This window comes from Asterias amurensis, chromosome 6 (assembly GCF_032118995.1).
Source record: "Asterias amurensis chromosome 6, ASM3211899v1".
Classification (NCBI taxonomy): domain Eukaryota; kingdom Metazoa; phylum Echinodermata; class Asteroidea; order Forcipulatida; family Asteriidae; genus Asterias; species Asterias amurensis.
The window spans coordinates 25,712,773-25,731,830 of record NC_092653.1 but is presented as its reverse complement, the minus strand read 5'-3'; the positions used below and the strand labels follow the sequence as shown (position 1 = coordinate 25,731,830).

The following is a 19,058-nucleotide window of genomic DNA, read 5'->3' as shown; positions in this document are numbered from 1 at the left end:
ATTACCCACATCGTTACAGCCCCAGCAGGAAGCTGCTTAGCATACAAAACTTAGTTTACTTGCATGCAACTTTTCCTCGGATCAGCTGAATTCCTCGTTCTGGTTTTCTTAAAACAATTCTGGGGCAGTAAACATTGGGTGCATTCAATTAGCTTCCCTGTGTCGACCCCGCGATGCTCACTTGGGTGAGCCCCTGACAAGAGCTAATTGAACGATCACTCACCCTTGGGCCAGTCCCAAATGACCCATTCCACGAGCAGGGCACTTGGAGCTGACCTGGAATAACGTTAAAGCTATTTGACTGCACTGGGGTCAACCCAGGGAAGCTAATCAAACACACCCATTTTAATCAACAAGCCCTTTTGTCTTGTGGATTCCCCCCCCCCCTAAATTCAAGCACTGATGGTGGTTAAAGTCTCAATCCTACTATAGTGGATTGTTATATTGGACAGTTAACGGTGTTATTATTCCATCTATTTAGTCTTTGATGTTGTTATTCCTTTTGTAGATTCTGTAGCAGCAGATAAATGCAGTAAGAATGCACAACGGGACCAGCCGAGCTGTCAGCTTCACACGCCAGATGATGCCACCTGCACACATATTCATGTCTTCCCTACCAGCGCTACCAAACAGGTGAGACCATCACTCCTTAAAAGACCTTATGCACATGATATCATATCAGTAAGGCGCCCTCACCTAGTGGTCAAAAAGAGGCCGCTCACTGGCCAAACATGTGCGCCACGCGTACAAAGTTTGCGTTTTGATTGTTTCATCATCACTTTTAGACCTCTATGCCTATAAGGTGTTAAACACCACCTACCCCAACTTCATGACACATAGAAGCAGATAATCTCACCCATCAGATGGATGTGTTTTGAAGGGGATAGCAGTATGCTTAATAGCCTGTGGCCAATTTCATTGAGCTGCTTAAGCACACAATTTTACTGATCGGTTTTTTGCTAAGCAAAAATATTCAGGGTACCAGTTATAAACTGTTCATGTATAATGGTATTTTTGCTGGTAATCTTATTCTGGTAAGTATATATCTGGCGTGCTTAGCTAGTTTCCATGCTTAAGCAGCTCAACAGCTTTATAAAACTGGGCCCTGTTTCTGCTAAACAAGTTATATTAATGCTTAGCTGCATGATATTGGATTATGGATAAGGAACTCTGAAGTTGTCACCAAATAAAATGCACATCGTATGAAATTGTACTCACCCTCCAGTTGGAGTTTTCCTTTATAATTACCATTTTGTCTTTATTTATTTCTATGTTCCAGGTTGCAAGCGGCCCATTCCAAGCTGAGCCCATGATGGATCTATCCTTCACCAACACCAACGACAATGTCCTACCAGTCGAAGATGATCTTCTCTTATTCACAGAGGGATTAGACAACCAGGACTTGGCCCATATCCTTGGGCTAGGTTCCCCGCCTAAGATGAACATGGGTTCACCAGCAGCTTCTCCTACTGGACACTCCCCTGGACCAAGCTCACCAAGTGGTCAACAGATGAATATGGCATCTAACAGTGAGAACATGAATAAGGTACGTTACTTCGGTTGTGTTGTAAGTATTAGATTTTGGCTTGGAACTGTTCAGTTTGAATAGTTGTAAAAATTGTTTGGTTGTATTTGTGTTTTGGTTGTGTTTGTATTTGTTTTTTCAGGACAGAGTAATATATATCTGTGTCACTTATTATGACTATGTTTTTTTGCAACTTGTCTTCACATCAGTTTTATGTGTGTTATGTAAAGCCATATTCATAACAACACGACAATATTGCTCTGTTAGCTTTTTATGACCAAGAAGTAATTATATTTGTGTATTTGCTGACAGAACACCAACAAGCCAAATTGCTCTTTTATGTTCTTATAACCAATAAGTATTTGTCTTTATGTATTTGCGAACGGAGCACCAACCAGCAGGTATTGCCAACGGAGCCTTTTCTGGAGACATAATGGATTTTGTGTTCCTACATATGTTATGTTTTTATAACTAAGAAGTAATTGTCTTTGTGTATTTGCTGATGGAACACCAACCAGCCAATATTGCTATGTAATGCTTTTTATAACCAAGGAGTAATTGTCTTAATGTATTTGCTAACAGAATACAAACCAGCCAATAGTTCTTTGTTATGTTCCTATAACCAATAAGTAACTGTCTTTGTTTGTTGCTAACAGAACACCAACCAGCAGATATTGCCAACAGAGCCTGAGGAGAATCTTCTACAGCAGCCTTTAGCCATGGGCTTCTTTGTCTCCACAGCTAAGACTGGTCCATTACCAGATTGGTTCTGGTCATCATGCCCAGAGGCTGTCAACAATTGCCCTGTCTTCCTCAAGGTAAACATTCAATACTTGACACTACTCGGGCCGAACTTCGCCTCCAGACATTGTGACCACAGGTTTTTGCAATGTTAGAAATTTGTTTGTGCCATCCAGGGCGATCCTGGGCAGCACTAACAGCTTGATCGTGTTGTAGGCTGATAGCATTGAGGTCATCTATAACCTGTGATATGTAGGTGCAGTACAGGTTTCAACCCTGTCGTAAGGGTTCAGATGGTTGGTTTGGTGGATTTAACAATATTTGCAACATACCACCCCTGTGTTCTCTAATGTTTGTCCCCTGTCTTTGTCTTGACAAACTTGGGCCTTATCATACCTTGTTAGGATAGCAATCTAAGACTGAATGTGTAAAGTTCTCAACTTTACATTTACATGTACCACAACCATGTTGGCTCAGTCCAGTTTTCCAAATTGCTTTTTCCAAACCCTCTAATCATAACATTCTGTAGGGGGCCAAGGGGTTGGTTGTTACTATGAACTTTATGTCATATCTCATCATAACATTAGACAGGGGAAACGTTTGGGTTGTTACTATGCAAGTGTGTCAACAACTGTTGCTCTGAACATGGGGCAAGGTTGTCACATCTGTTACCAGTTTTATGCTATGATCACTTGGTTGTCTTTTTTCCCCAGTTTACAGGGCACCTGACAATTTGTAATGGCAATTTGTAATGGTCACAGTTGGTCTGTGTTCTAATGTAATTTTAATGTTTCCTATTTGTGTGTTTATTGTATGATGACTGTATGATGTTTTATAACATAGTATTGTAGGCCTATTTATTTTATAAGCTTATGGTTTACACTGTTGCTCGTGTAAGGTGCATTCCTAATATCTCTTTATAATTGCTGTTTATTATTGGTTGTTGTTTGTAGGCGGCGTTACATTTACACAATGCCTCAGTTCAGCAGATGTCTGATGACATTCTCCAGACTAAACACACTCATCCTCTGGATTCTAACCTCACAACGGATGTACTCAGGTGAGTAGTGTAAAGGTCATGACCCTTGACCTCACTGATCAACTTTGACCTCTTATTGAATACGGTGTAACAAAATGGGCTTTTACTTGAATATGGTCAAGCCGGTGTCGTGGTATTGTGCCAGCTTTCCGCCTTTTCAAATGTCTACAGCAAATTTTACAATTTTTTTTCTTGACAAGTGTCTCCATTCTGTCTTAATTATCTTCCCATCAAGGGAACTCGGCTAACTTTCTAGGGGATTATGCCAAGCTGGCAACAGCCAATCTCTCTCGGCAAACTCCCACAAGGGGATATAAACACCAAGTTAGCAACAGCCAATCTCTCTCATACAGACATTGGTTTAACCTCTATGATTATGAATTGTACAAATCACAAAGTTGAGATTACGTAACTAGACGACAATACATATTCCCTAGTCAATTTGAAACCATTGGTTAGCTTTGTAGGATTGGAACCCACAACCTTGTGATTGCAAAACCTGCAGTCTTACCACTTGACCACGTTGACCTACAAGGCAGAGATCTGAAAGGATTTCTTTGAGCTGTTACTTGAGATATTTAATTGTTCTCATTTCCTTACCCTTAAGGTATGTGCTGGAAAGCTACAACAGTCTGTCATGGCTGAACGTGGATCCATCGAGTGGAGATCGGCGGTCGTGCCTCCCCATTCATCTTGTGGTTCTCATGCAACTCTACAATACAATAGCAGCCCTCTTCTAAACCAAGCTCCAAGTCCACTCATCATCTTTGGATGTTTCTCAAATCATAGAAACCTTGATCAAACTGAGAGTTCCAAACTGTTGCCAATAATTGTGCCCTGATGCCCAAGATTGACTCAATATTTTGAGACTTTATAGGTTGGGATAACTCTTGATTTATGCTGAATGGAAGTGTTTTATTTGTGTTTTGTCTTAAGTTCATCCAGTCCTGTTTTGTTTTTTTAAATGAAGACTCAGAGTAGAAACTCTTGTCGGTTACATATTGGAATCGCGACTGAATCAAGAGAGCTGAACCCTGTATTGGACGACCTTGTGTAATTCTTGGAGACTACTATTTTTTTTCTTTGGAGTATCTGATGCCCTCAAGTAACAATGTAAGACTGTTGGAGCAGAATCCTCAGTCTGACTTACAGAATGGATCATGGAGATCTCTGGATTGACAGCAGAATCACTCGGAGTGAGTAGACGCATCTTAACGCCATGTTGGAGACAGCACAAGTGTCCGAGTGGAGCCTGTGCAGAGATTGTGACCGCATGTTCCTCTGTATGTCATAGGGGTAAGCTTTTCATTACAACAGTTGTCACTGAGCTTTGATAAGGATCATCTGCTGCCCTCTATTGAGGGATAAGAGAAAGTAAGTTCAATGTTCTCTATCTAATGTTATGGAATACTATTTGAATGTCTAATTGGATTGGACTATTTGAATGTCTATTGGATTGGATTGCGTGCGAATGTTATAATACTCCTGGTTCTGGTGTTGAAAGGATTTGTCTCTGTCATAACAAGCTTTGATGCGTCGGGCCTGCTCAATACTACAAAGCATTATGGAATGAATGATTGATTACTTGATTACTTGTACATGTGATTGATATCAACAATAAATCAACAAAATAAGTTAAGTAAATGGATACAATGCACCCACCCCTAATCTTTCGGTTACGTTTTAAGCCCCCTCCCCCCCCCCCTCTCAATCTTTGTCATGGTTTGATGATCCAGAAATGTCAAGTCCTCATACGCAGGCCCCAGTTTCATAATGTTGTGAAGCAGGCAATAGTTTTGAGCAGCGAAAAGCAAAAACTTGATTGCGACATCAGTTATGATTATTTCAAGACATTTTTATTGTGCTGAGAAAAATTATTCGGTGTGTTAAATTCTCACACTCACCAGAAAATAAACAGTGACTTTTATAGCAGTTAAGATGCTCGATCACTTGACAGAGTTTTCATGGTCATAGCTCTATACACACTTTATCAAGCGGAATGTTTTCGCTGAAAGTTTGTAAAACATTACCAAGCGTTGAACAACCCATGACAACAGTTTCATAGTGTTACTTTTCACATCTGTTGATTATTTTGTTTGTAGGCATTTTTATTCAACTATAATTAAGTTTGTTGTGTTTTTATTTTATTTTATTCAACTCAACTGGAATATGACTTGCCCTATCACTCATAAACTGTTGTACCTTCAATGAAACAAAGCTCAATCCATAAATTAAAAGATAATGTTTTGCTGTAGTCATATTTTGTATTATATAAACAATAGTATGTTTCTGCACTGAGGAAATGGACTGGGTAAAAATGCAATAAGGAAATGGTATGTTCCTTTTAGCATTAAAGAATGCAATCAAAATTCACGAAGATGCAAAAGGGACTTTAAAAAGTCTACTAAAAAGGAGAAGGGTTTAATGGAAATATAAAGTTTCATTTGAACTCACAAAACAAGACTAAATTGATCAGTTATTGAACCGTAGAGCAAGACAAAAGTCAACCCCCAACAAGTGTGTAATTTTGTAGCGACTGATGGGTTTCTTGACTTTCCTATTTACACAGCAGCAATTTAAATAGGGTCCCATGCTTAATTTTGGCATGGATGTTAAAAATGTTGCAATGTTTGACAAGATTTTGCAAAAGAACTTGACAGTAGACAAAATTGCTGTGGAGGTCATTTTGTAAAATTTTACAACCATGCTACAATTTAGCATGGGGCCCTTGCTAAATTGCTGTAGTGTGAAAGGGGCTTTTGACTCCATCTCTGTTTTATTATGTTATGTCATTTCTTACACTCAACAGACAAATTGGGGGGTATGTTTGTGTAGGTTAACCTTTACAATGAATGAGAACCCGCGCTACGGTGTAAAGTTTCCATTACATAGTTCAAAAAACGTTGTCAAACTCTTTTCTAAAGATTTTGTGAACAAATTGTCATTAAAAAGGTTGTACAATGAGTTTTTAGCCGGGACCTGTTATGAAATGTTGAAAAACCTTGCATAAGTGACCTAGACTGGCTGACGCTTTGTGCAAAGTTACTTTGTACTAATCCTATACGTCACAATAGTTGACATTCTATCATGGGTAATAAAATCAACTCCATGTGGTCCATACACCTAACACTTTGAAGTTAACTTTTCTACTGGGCTGGTCACTTTTCCTTTTAGGCTCCTTGCATAAGAAGTTATATGCTTCAATGACCCTTGATAGGGATCAAAGAAACACCTCATTGTTGTTGTTAGCTTTACCATTGTTTGCACATTGCAAGGGGTTTTACCCTGCAACTATCAATCAATAGAACGATCCATTAAGCTCCGCCCCATTGCGTATTGACCAATCACAACGCAACGAAAGTCTGACACTAAGGTCCGACATGCGTGCGCATATGCTTGTCGCGCGCGGCAGAGTTGTGCAGAAAGGCATTGGAGAGCCCTACGTGTTCTTGCTCACTTGGCGTCGTGGGCGGAGCCTACTGGATCGGTCTATTAGTCATTTTGTCTAGCAAAAACATATCATCTATCAGCTATTGACTTAAGACTAAGAGTGTATTTCCTTCCTCCATGGTGTAAGTAACCCCTTTGTTTGAATTGTATACTGATGTATGGTATGTCAATAAGCTGTATCCATAAAGCCTTGTTGAACAGTACACATGAGATCAATTGGAGAGCTTTGTTGTATAGCAGTCATCGTGTTCCTCTCCTATCAAAAACCAACACATCAAAAAAGATGCAAGAAGAATAGTCTGTTTCCTTTTTGACCTAATGAAATCTTGAGTTTGTTATGGCCCTTGCAGATGGGGGAACAAAGTCATTAACATGACTGCATGATCAAGTTTTATTGCCACAATGACTCCTAAAAAAACAATTAGTTGGGGATGAGAATCCATTACACTGAGAGTACCACACCTTTAAAAAAAAGAATCATAGCTTGCTGACATAATTGACAGAAAGGATGTTTTCGTTTAATGCTAATCTCTAAATGTGGTTTAAATATCATTGCCCTTCACATTATTGTACAGTTTCCAGATGGTTGTGTAAGTTACTTTTTAATATGATTTTCTCCACACCGATAAGTAAAAAATATCACTGGTTTTCAATTCTGAACTTTTAATTTTTTTTTGTTAGGTGCAAGTGATGTAGTTTGAATTTATTTAGCCAGGTTATGGCTGATCATGTTTCCTTAATAATGCCATTCCTTAAGACTGAAGTCCCTACAGTTCTAACTCTAAGGATTGAAGTCATTTTGATCGCGGGTCAAAACTTTAACTGGAAATTTAACTTTTTGTTTTTATTGTGACCTTTTTCTTATTTTATAAAGAAGAGGTTGTAGTGGTAACAAAAACCATGTGGACGGTTCATTGTTGATGTGAAATCAAGGAATACTTTGTCATTAATGGGTCAAACATGTTTCAGGGTCACTTTGGTTAAAACTCACGATTAATGTTTTCCTGGTCGCTGGGAAAGAAATCCTTCAATCCCTTTGCCCTCTAATCACACATACTTGATAGTCTCAATACCCAGAACAGCTTGACTGGTATCATAATTGTAAAATTCAAATAAAATGTGTTTGCAAATTTGTTTGCAGATAGTGCTTAAAAGTCTTGCACAGCACACAGCGACATTCAAGTTTGTATGCATGTTTGGCAGTAGTAATGTCAACAAGCCACATGTGGTGTGGCACTGTGGGGGATGGTTTGGTGGTTCAGAGGGATAGGGGTGTGAATTGACAAGTCAAATTATCCTGCAATGCAGACTCTTTGGCCTACTATTCCATGGGGTTCATTCCCTCAAAAGACTGACAGCTAAATGTTATTATCTCTAAAAGAAAAGAAAAACATTTTCAAAAGAGTTAAAAGGATTTCCTTTTTTGGTGTTCACATGTTTATAACGCATCTGTTGTCACATGTTGTTCTTTAATCAAGGCTAATACACAAATTAGTGAAAACTAGTCATGTGTTAAAGGCAGTGGACACTATTGGTAATTACTCAAAATAATTATTAGCATAAAACCTTACTTGGTAACGAGTAATGGGGAGAGGTTGATAGTATAAAAAAATGTGAAAAACGGCTCCCTCTGAAGTGATGTAATTTTCAAGAAAGAAGTAATTTTCCACGATATTTGATTTTGAGACCTCAAGTTTAGAATTTGAGGTCTCAAAATCAAGCATCTAAAAGCACACAACTTGGTGTGACAAGGGTGTTTTTTTTTCTTTCATTATTATCTCGCAGCTTTGACGACCAATTGAGCTCAATTTTTCACAGATTTATTATTTTGTGCATATATTTAGATACACCAAGTATGAAGACTGGTTTACGACAATTACCAATAGTGTCCATTGTCTTTAAGTAGCACTTGGGTGTCAAGGCACTGTACTTCCAATTCTTCACTGCTGTTGAAGTATATTGTCCATTGCTGAGTGACATATTACATTTAGCAGTGAATATTTCTGTGATGATTCACAGCCCCTTTGTGTGTGTTGACATTCATTTGTGCTATGTAATAATGTGTCAAAAAATGGCTTGCTGTTTATCTATTGGCAGGGAGCCAAAAGATCATAACACTGCGACGCATTTTCTGGATTTTAAAACGATTTATCAATATGCTGCCCTTTGAACCAGCAATATGCCAGCATCCTTCATAGCTTATCCCAAATTAGTTCAAAAGGAGTGCATGGAGTACAAAATTACAATTCACAGAAACACAAAAGTTGCAAACAACCGCATGATACAGCAGTGCGTGCCCAAATCCCAAAGCATTTTCTGGATTTTAAAACGATTTATCAATATGCTGCCCTTTGAACCAGCAATATGCCAGCATCCTTCATAGCTTATCCCAAATTAGTTCAAAAGGAGTGCATGGAGTACAAAATTACAATTCACAGAAACACAAAGTTTGCAAACAACCGCATGATACAGCAGTGCGTGCCCAAATCCTTTGGAGTGTATAACTTGTATGGATGTTTAGAAGAACAAGTAGACAGTCGTACCTAGTTACACAACTTGAAAGGAATGGGTATCTTTTACTAGGCAGGGATCATTGCCACTTCTTGAAATAGTGGAAAACACTTCTTTAACAGACAGGTACAGATAATTGGTGAGTTGCATTGTGCTTCGCAAAAACACTTGAGTTAATCATGATAATTCCTTCTCAGTTGAGTCCATCTTTAACAATCTGGGCCAAATTTTACAGAGCTGCTAAGTACCAAAATTTGCTTAGCATGAAATTTCTTCCTTGATAAAAGCGAGATTACCAACCAAATTTCCAGGTGATTTTTTGAATGAGCAAACAACAGCTGGATACAAGTAACACGCAATATGCAACAAATGGCAATTTGGTTGGTAATACTGTTTTTATCAAGGAACAAATGTCTTGCTAAGCAAGTTTTTGTGCTGAATGAAATTAAGCCCTGGTGGTTCCATTGTGGGTAGTGCATAATTAGCTCCTTGTTATCTTTTTACCATGCAATAACAATTCTTGTGATTTTATTTAATTTTAATTCATTTTTAAACACATGAACTATGATTTGAAGTAGGAATTTACATGAGAGTCAAATATGGTGATTGAAAAAAAGGAAGATTCATGGAACCTTAAATATTATCAAACAAAAGGCAAACAAACATCAACAACACACCTTGTGAGAAAACGCAGCAATAATTAATGCTTAGGAAAAGTAAAGTTAGCTTTAAAATAAGGAGGAAATCAAATGACAAATCGGTTTTTGATGAGGGCTTTGGGCTTTCAGTGTCACTACTGCACTTTTTGTATATGGTACAAAGAAGTCTCAGTTTGATGCAGATCTTAAAATCTAGGAAAACTATCGAGGGAAAAAGTATTTACCAATCTAAGCTTTGGGTTGTTGGTGTTCTTTGTGTTGTACAAAGGGACTAAAATCATCCTGAGCACCATACAGTCTATGGGGGGATCCATGGGAAAAAGGGATAATCAGAGTTCAGGCTAGTGGAATGGGTGCATGGAGGGGGATTATCGAGGGGAAAGGGGAAAACGTAAGTGCAAACTGGTGTGGTACAGTCAATGTGTGTTTTCTAAGGAACCACCCACATAGATTAATCTCGATCAAGTTCTTAGGCTATACATGTTTATGTCGCCCAGTGTCGGTAGTCACGGTAACTCCAGGTAATTATCCTCTATCCCAAAATTCTCTTTCCCCCCTATGAAATCCCACAAGATGATGTTCTATTTCACCATGAGTTTGCGTAATGCTTTTGTTACGAAAGGAGGTTTATCTCGAAAAGTGATGATTAATCAGGGCATGTTTGGGTTTCAGTTACATATCATACTTCAACATATGAATCACAATAGTGTCTTAAATCTCTTACCCTATCATTTGAAATGATCAAAATGATTTATAGACTGTCATACTTGATTTTCAGTCTCCTATAAAATGTAATGAATCAGTTGTGTACTTTTGTTTTTAGCATAGTTGTTACTGTACATACAGAATCAATTACGAATTATGCTGAACAAAATAATGTACTCTGTGTCGAGGTTTAAGCAGAAGTATTCAAAGACAAATCATAATTAATATTAATATAATATATTTTGCCTTTTGTTTTTATGGAAGTATTATAATGAATATTGTAATGTGTTGGAATTTCTTCAACTGTGGGTTGTTGAGTTTGGTGTCCATTGTGGCATTTAAAAAGAGTGTATCAAAAGGAGCGTAGACTCTGCCTCTTTGTATATAAATATTGAAATTATTGGTAATTGTATACAACATGGGTGTAATTTTGTGTACAACGTGTATGTAACTTGGTAAAGTAAACACTTTGTAAATGGTTACCATTATCAAATGGGAAATACATGAAAAAATATTGTGTTTTTTAATATAAATATTGTCTGTTTCCTGAGATAAAATATTATCACCGTCGAAAGAAATTTAGATTTGGAAAAGAAAATGTTTCCACGGTGAGTTTTTTTCTTTTTGAAAACTATTTTATGTGTGTATGTATTGAAACATATATAAACAAATAAGAAAGGGATGAATTAATTGTATGCGGTTATTTTAAATGTTTAAGTATGTCAGAATATGAGTCTTGTTTTAGAGTTAAATTATACGAAAGTCCTTTGTGAAGAACTTGGAGTGAGATGGTTTAACACCTTGACAGAGTGTATGTACTTCATGGGATAAACTTTGGACCCTTAACAGAGAACCGAGTTCTTAAGAATATCAAACAATGGAATAGAACAATAGGTTCATTGTTGCCATTCCATTGTTGTGATGTTATCAGTGAGTGTTCTTTGTGCAAAATAGGAGTGCACCCTGAAGGAAAGAAACCAATGTTAGTTTTACAGGTCCTCTGTTTATAAACATCAAGTACTACGGTATGGTCTCTGTGCAAGCCGTTAATTGTCATAATAAAGAATAAAGTCTTGATGCGTTGTCCCAATAATTAATATAATATACTTTTCCACATGATTTGTAGAATAAAAGTAAGTTATTTGTCTCTAGAATGAAAACCCTACAGGAGAAAGAAAGGAAACAAAATTGTGAGTCTGATTAATTATTTTTGTGTGATGTTGTTTGTCATTATTGCTTAAAGACGCTCGCTATTTAAGTTGGTTAAATCATACCGTAAGAGGGCGTGCTTTAGCGATATACATCTAGGCGTAGTTCACTATCCAATCGAGCACTTAAATCTTGGGCCAAGATTAGCCGCCAAATAGCCTCCCTGTCGGCGTAGCCTGGTGTCTCGTTTCCGCCGCCCCTCCAGTATGCTATTGTTTCACGAGTGGAATGGCAAAAAGCTGCAGCAATAGGGACTCTAGGTGGCAGCAGACTAAACGGGTGAACACATTGGAAGAACTACGTAAACTATGCACATTTACCTGGTAAGTCTGCTGCCACCTAGCGTTCACATACGATTTTTTTCTTGTTTTTTTCTTTCTTCACAAAACTGGAATGATTGTCAACATTAATAAATAATAAAGTCAATCAAAAAATGCACCTCTCCATGCGGCCGGTGTGGCAGGAGATTTTTACAAACTACTTCTGATAGCGCCCTCTGTTGAATCATCATCCTCTAGTCCACGTTAATTTCCCACATGGGGGACAACATTTCCGGCAGACGGAATTCCTTTGATGGGATACCGGCTTTTTATGTTTAAAGTAATAAAAAACTGCTTATCTATGATAATGATATGCATTGATGTCATCGGTGGTTTAGAAACGCACGGTCAGCATTTTAAACATCTTTGCTTGGAAACGGGGGGGGGGGGGGATTTACATGAAGTAAAACAATCTTTCTGTCCATCTAGGATCCCAAATACAATGTCATTGTTGTAAAATGAAGCCTGCACGCTTTGCAGTATCAGATTGTTTTACAATATTTAGCATTATCACGATGACGTCAACAATTGAGTAGGGCGCCCTCTTCTAGTTGTCAATATTGAACGCACGAGCGCACACGTGCAAGAAGATTTGAACACGAATCAATATTAATGTGAACAGGATTACTACCCCATAATTCATGCAAGTTGCTGTGGACAATAGGTGTATTTTCATACAAATAAATACTCGTTTCCCTTCAAGTAGGCTGCACATAGCTCGAGGGTGCTTAGAGAGAGCCGATTAGCTGACGTTGTTTAGGCGCTAGTGAGCGGTCGGTGCTAAAGGAGGGTAGGTAAGGTTTTAGAGAGACACCTGCTATTCTTCAATCCTGACCCTCACCATTTCCAGCCATCAAGTAAAATAATCGTGCAGGCAGGAGCAAGAAACAACGGAGCACACGGGTAAGTTTTTTTTTCACAACTTTGTGAAAGTTTATTAACTTAATTTAAGTTTTACGACGTCAAACCTTTTAAATAAAATAAAATGTAACACAGTTTGAAGTTTAAATTCCGGCAGCAAACTAGATGGAGGAGAAAAGGAGATCGTGTGGGCATTTAGACAGTGATGGAAAAGGGGGGGGGGGGGGCAATCGAAGACGATTATTTAATCAGTTGTGATGTGCTGTAGCTGCTCCTTGTTGACATATCGTTGGGGCAATCTTGAGTCACAGTTGTCGATTTATACAAACGAAACTATTTTTTAAATCTCGCTGATTCACTTGCTTGGCTTATATTCAAGTGACATACCTGCGTACCGTCAGCACCACTGAAGTTGGTGCGCTCTTTTGAGTAGTTTTGGTTCTGAAAAGAATTGATTGACGGATTGGTCGACCGTCCATCACAATAGAGAAAGCTGGACTTTGTATCTATTGATGCTCCCGGATTGAATATACTTGTACGTGGTGATGAAAGAGGACTAAGTACTAATCCTTGCGGAGCACCATGCTTGGCGTTAATTGTATTTGATTGGATATTGTCAAGCGCGAAGCTCATGTTATGGGAAAAGTTTACTTTACGCTCCGAAAAGAACCGGTGATAGACAACTCAACGTTTCGATCAGTATGATCTGGTCATCTTCAGGAGGATAATAAAATAGCAATTTTTCAGACAAAGCTGAGCATGCACGGCGGATAGAATAAGCTAAACAAGAGACAGTTTATCCTACGAGACGCTGTCTCGGGGAACGCTCTCTAGACAACGACAGCTTCACACCGGGGGGACAGAATCTCCGTCCATGCCGGATTGCATGCACAATGACTGAAAGAGGACCGAATACCAATCCTTGCGGAACACCACGCTCGCCGTTAGTTTGATTTTGATTGGATATTCAATCATGACGCGGCGCTCATTATTATGGAATGGAAACAAATTGATTTTACGCATAGCCTACTCTAACTTATGAGACCTGTTCGTTCCTATGAGGGTATGAGGGGTATAGTTGAATAGAAATTTGCATAGGAGGAGGGTTCAAAAGAGGGCGCTATCATCAGAAGAAGTTTGTACACAGTTCGCCGTATGGGGACAGATTGCCACACCGGCCAGTGCCACTCACACACCACACAGACTAAATAACTGTTCCCACCGGCCTATATTTTCTTTATAAAGTCTGTCCATTTAAAGAGTTACTTCCGAAGTTGAAGATTAATGTTGGATGTTGATCGAAGGCTCATGTATAAAGAAAGCAACCTTTAATTGGGCCTTCTACCCAAACCACAGTGTTTGCAGTTTGAGTGAGTGAGAAGGGATTGAAATAGCTCTCCGTGTGGCAAGTCAAATAATTCCACATAAGGATCCCGGAAGGGACTATGAGACGACCGCAACTTATTTCCATACGATGGCAGGGGCGTCTTGCGAGAACTTTGCCAGTGAGCATCACGGAGACAATAGAGGGGGGAGAACGCTTGTGACAAGTCTACGTCGTCAGCTTTAGCCAAGTGGGCGTGCACATGGCTCTGCTCATGCGCGACCTACCACCTAAACCACTACCTACAGAGGATCAAGAGGTGATGATGTGCGTGTGAACATGAACGTGTTCATTTTGTGACTTTAATCTATACCACAGGAGTACACGGACCTCACCTTTCATAAGTAAAAAAACAGGTTCTTGCGACAACTTTAAATAGCGGAAGGCCACCACATGTCTTGTCACAAGTTTAAGGAGATAACTAAATCACAATTATGTAAGAGCGGATGTATATGCGGAGAAGTTGATGCAGGAAGCTATCAGTGAAGGATGATAACATTTGAAGTAAGTAAACCAACATAAAGCATGTGGAAGAAGTGAAGGAACGTGGTGTCAAGAGCTTGGTCGTTGTCAATCAATATTGTTGTGTGTTTTATGCGGAGGCGAGATGTGGGTGTGTCAATTTGTCAAAATAAGATTGGAAGAATTTCCCTTTATACCTATTTGTTCTGAGCGAGTTTGTTTTTGCGATTTAGAGGTACTGGACACTATTGGGAATTACTCAAAATAATTATTAACATAAAAACTTACTTTGTAGCGAAGTGTAAAGTCTGGGATAAACTACATTGGCACCTGAAAGCGCAAAAGTTCTCAGATTTGTTATTTTAAGTATGTTGGAATACACCAAGTTAGCAATCAAGTCTTTGACGATTAGAAAAAATTGTCCTATTCCTGTTTACTATTTTAGAGGACAGGTTGAGTTCATTGTGGAGTGTTGCTGGGGTTGACATTCATGGTGTTATGTCACTGTGGTCAGGAGATTTATCAACATATCACCAGAGGGACTGTTTTATTGGGGTTGTCGACACTACTTTCATTATATTTACTGAATGGTAGGCCTATTCTCTCTTTTTTCTTCACCAGATTTGCTTTGCATTTCCCATTGCCCGTGCCAGGAAACTGCTAAATCTTGGACTTACATTTTATAACTGAAACTCGTTTTACACCAGTGGATACTCTTTTATGCTTTGATCTTATCCGTTGGATTCGCCCATCATGGTGCAGAAAGAGGTGCAAGCCATAGCTCCAAGAGCATCACTTATAAGTCTGCTGTGTTTTACCATGACACTTCAGAAATATTGTTTAGCAGGTAAGTGATTTGCAGTAAATATATCAGTAAATAATATGTGAAGTTTCCCTTTAATTTGTTTTTCTTGAGGCAGTGTGCAGCAAGCTCTTTAACAATCGTTCCTTCAGAGAAAGGAAGTCAAACTTAATTGTCAGGCTCGATCTGTGTTTATACAATCTATGACTATTAACTTGATTCTTCCATGCTCTCTGGTTTTTTGAATTAAATTAGTTAGGCCCAGTTTAATTAAATACATTTATTTAAAGGAAAAATTGGTGTGCGCGACAGTGTGTTGCTTTCGCTATAGAACTGATCTCACAGTGATCACCAAGCTCTGAAACCACTTGTTCTTCCAATAACGTAAAACACCTGGGGTGGATTTCACAAAGAGTTGATGACTAGTCTAACCTCAGGTTAGTCTCTGTACTAGCCTTAAGTTTTTAATATCTCTCATAGTACGGTCCTAAGTTAGTAAATAGTATATATATATTTGGTTTGCGGTAACACCATGTGTGTATCTACTTGCCAGGTAGAGTTTGTTCTTAGAGAACTGTCTTGCTTTATTCTACTAACCGCGGAGTAGATGTTCGGGGTTCAGGAGACTTCTTATATACCCGGGCGGATGGTAGTATAGAAAAATACTTTAGCTTAGGATCTTGGGCTTACTGTACTACTGCGGAGTCGTTCTTAAATTGGTCTCAACTTTTCGACTAGCTTGCTCTAGTCATCGTCAGGAGACTGAAGAGGTAATGTTATGTAATAGTAGTTAGGACTAGAAAGTTAGGGGTAATCGACCGCAGTACACCAATTGCTCCAAATTGCAACTCTGTAGCCAGCCTCTATTGTGAACCGCGAGCATGGGCGTCAATCAGGGGTGGGACAGGGGGACATGTCCCCCCCCCACCTTTTTGAGGGTGGGGGACACAATATCAAATGTCCCCCCCCCCCCACCTTTTTGACCACCTTTATCATGAAGCCCAAGTTTTGCCCTGTGTAAGACGAAACCCGGTGTCCCTATATGGGCATTAATCCTGTTGGCAAAGGATGACACAATTTGTTGAAGGGTGGGGGACACTATATCAAATGTCCCCCCTCAAAATTGGCCATAGATTGCATCACAGAGCATCTAAAATGCAAAATTTCCCCGGGCCCTTAATCGGGCCCGCACCTCACGACGTAAAGGCTTCCCACACGCAGGGTCCATCGTTGACAGATTTGCACCTCCCCCCTGAAAGAGTGGAAGGAACGTGAACCCCACCCCATTTTCGAAGGGTGGGGGACACAGTATCAACTGTTCCCCGTGTCTTTTGACCACCTTTATCATGAAACTCATGTTTTGCACTGTGGAACTGTGGAGCACTGGAACACAATATTCCCATTGTTCTGTTTCGTTTGGCCGCTTAATGTTTCGCATTTGCGTGCTCACTCTTTGGCAGACTTGTCCCCTAAAATTCGTGTCATAAACCAACACCTGAACATGCTGTTAAACAAAAAGATTCTACTGCTCACATTTTACAGATGCTCTGTTCCATTCTGTAAGCATCTTATTGGCCTAAGATTGCACCACAGAGCATCTAGAATGCAAAATTTTCCCCGGCCCTTAAGCGGGCCCGGACCCATGCCGTAAGGTTTCACACTTACGTGCTCACTCTTTGACAGTATTCCCTCCCCCTAACACTTGGTTCAAAGACACGCACTTGAAGATGCTGTCAACCCCAAAATGCTCACATTTTACAGATGTTCTGTTCCATTCTGTAAGCCTCTTATTGGCCTAAATATTGCACCACAGAGCATCTAGAATGCACAATTTTCCCGGGCCCTTAAGCGGGCCCGGACCCATGCCGTAAAGGTTTCACACTCATGTGCTCACTCTCTCACAGATTTCCCCCCTAAAACTTGGTTCATAGATCCGAACTTGAAGATGCTGTTAACTCAAAAGGTTCTACTGCTGCTCACATTTTACAATGTTCTGTGCCATTCTGTATACCTCTTATTGGCCTTAGATTGCACCTCAGAGCATCTGGAATGCAAAATTTTCCCGAGCCCTTAGGCCCGGACCCAAGGCCGTAAAAGGCTTCGCGTTCAGCTTTATAGCAGGCTCCATCTTTAATACCCACCAGGGATGAACTGCCGTCTGAGCATTATAATGCAGAAACAAAATGGATATTACGAAGCTATACAGTGAGTTGTTTTTTAGGTACAATAACCATGATAGCAAAAATAGGTGCATCATAGCTTGAAATAGGCATTAAATCTGAGAGGGGGAACATCACTCCTCAGACTCCATAGATTGCACCAGAGAGCATCTACGGACAAAAAAAAAACCCGGACCCCACGCCGTAAATATTATGTCCCCCCCCCCCCCCCACCTTTCAAGACGGATTGACACCCCTGACCGCGAGAATTATTTCCACTCATGTGCTATTCAGACACCATTCTTTTGTCAATCAGGATTCTCAGAACATCAATTGGTCCATCTTACATAAGGACCTTGTTCTAGTAATGTTGGGTAACGAAACATCCGACGTCATACTTATGATTATTGTGTTGTGCTGCTCCTAAACGGATGATCTTTTCACTGGTGCTCTTCCGTCTCAATCGGTTCTCCGCTGTGTGTCTATCAGAGATGTGAAACAACGACTGTTTAACGACACACTGGTTTCGCTCTGCAGCGAGTGCGCACGTTCATTAGACCATTCTTTCACACAACCTGCCCCGCGCGCAATTCCTTTTTTCTTGCCGCACAAGGAATTGCCTTCCCCCCAAAAAGTTCCAGATTTTTGTTTTAATGATTCCCTTTTTTAAATTAATTTAGAACAAAACAAATCCCCCATTGCAAAGCACTATGACTTTGCAATTCTTGGTGCAGAAAAGAACATGCATGCCCCCCACGCAAAGTTAAGTTGCTCGCGATATTGAACGTGCGCACTCGCTGCAGCGCCGTAACTAGTGTGCCGTTAAACAGTCGTTGATTTGACGTTCCCGACAGCAGCAGAACTGACAACGGAATGGGGCACCAGAATAAGAAGTAATGGCAGACTTTTTGAAATCGGATCATCGATTTGGAGCACAACACATGATCGTGAGTACAATAGTAATTCCTCAGTTATGGCTGATGAACTGTTACACCCGAAGGCTATGTTTGGTCGTGTCTGTACTCGCACGGTTGAGTGACAGAAAACTAGCCACGCCTGTATTGTCTCTAATGAGGCAGATAGAAGAAGAAGAAGAACCAAAGAGTAAGACGTCAAAACAAAATCTCACCCAGGCCTGCTGGTCATTGCCTTGGTGCGGCCCTTGAAATGCTCCAGTAGAAATTTCCTATAGGGGGACATGCCTTGGTGCCCTTGCCCTTTAAAAAGCCTG

The 19,058-nt window shown here is 39.7% G+C and overlaps 2 protein-coding genes across 5 annotated transcripts in view; both read left to right on the top strand.

Annotated features, from left to right (window-relative positions):
* The window catches only part of LOC139938027 (mediator of RNA polymerase II transcription subunit 13-like), a 59,810-nt gene extending 53,378 nt beyond the window's left edge, over positions 1–6,432 (top strand). For both annotated transcript variants that reach the window (XM_071933382.1, XM_071933381.1), the window contains exons 31-35: positions 509–633; positions 1,280–1,546; positions 2,182–2,343; positions 3,220–3,326; positions 3,913–6,432. In XM_071933382.1, coding sequence (XP_071789483.1) covers positions 509–633; positions 1,280–1,546; positions 2,182–2,343; positions 3,220–3,326; positions 3,913–4,045 — 794 coding nt within the window. In that variant the 3' untranslated portion in view covers positions 4,046–6,432. The remainder of the gene's footprint in view (positions 1–508; positions 634–1,279; positions 1,547–2,181; positions 2,344–3,219; positions 3,327–3,912) is intronic.
* Positions 6,433–14,659: 8,227 nt separating this feature from the next.
* LOC139938502 (plexin domain-containing protein 2-like) overlaps positions 14,660–19,058 on the top strand; it is a 45,166-nt gene continuing 40,767 nt past the window's right edge. Inside the window, exons 1-2 of one of the 3 annotated variants that reach the window (XM_071934066.1) lie at positions 14,660–14,908; positions 15,488–15,713. In XM_071934066.1, coding sequence (XP_071790167.1) covers positions 15,620–15,713 — 94 coding nt within the window. In that variant the 5' untranslated portion in view covers positions 14,660–14,908; positions 15,488–15,619. Of the gene's footprint in view, positions 14,909–15,460; positions 15,714–18,652; positions 18,775–19,058 lie in introns of those variants that run through there. The other 2 variants (XM_071934067.1, XM_071934069.1) reach the window with 2 other exon arrangements.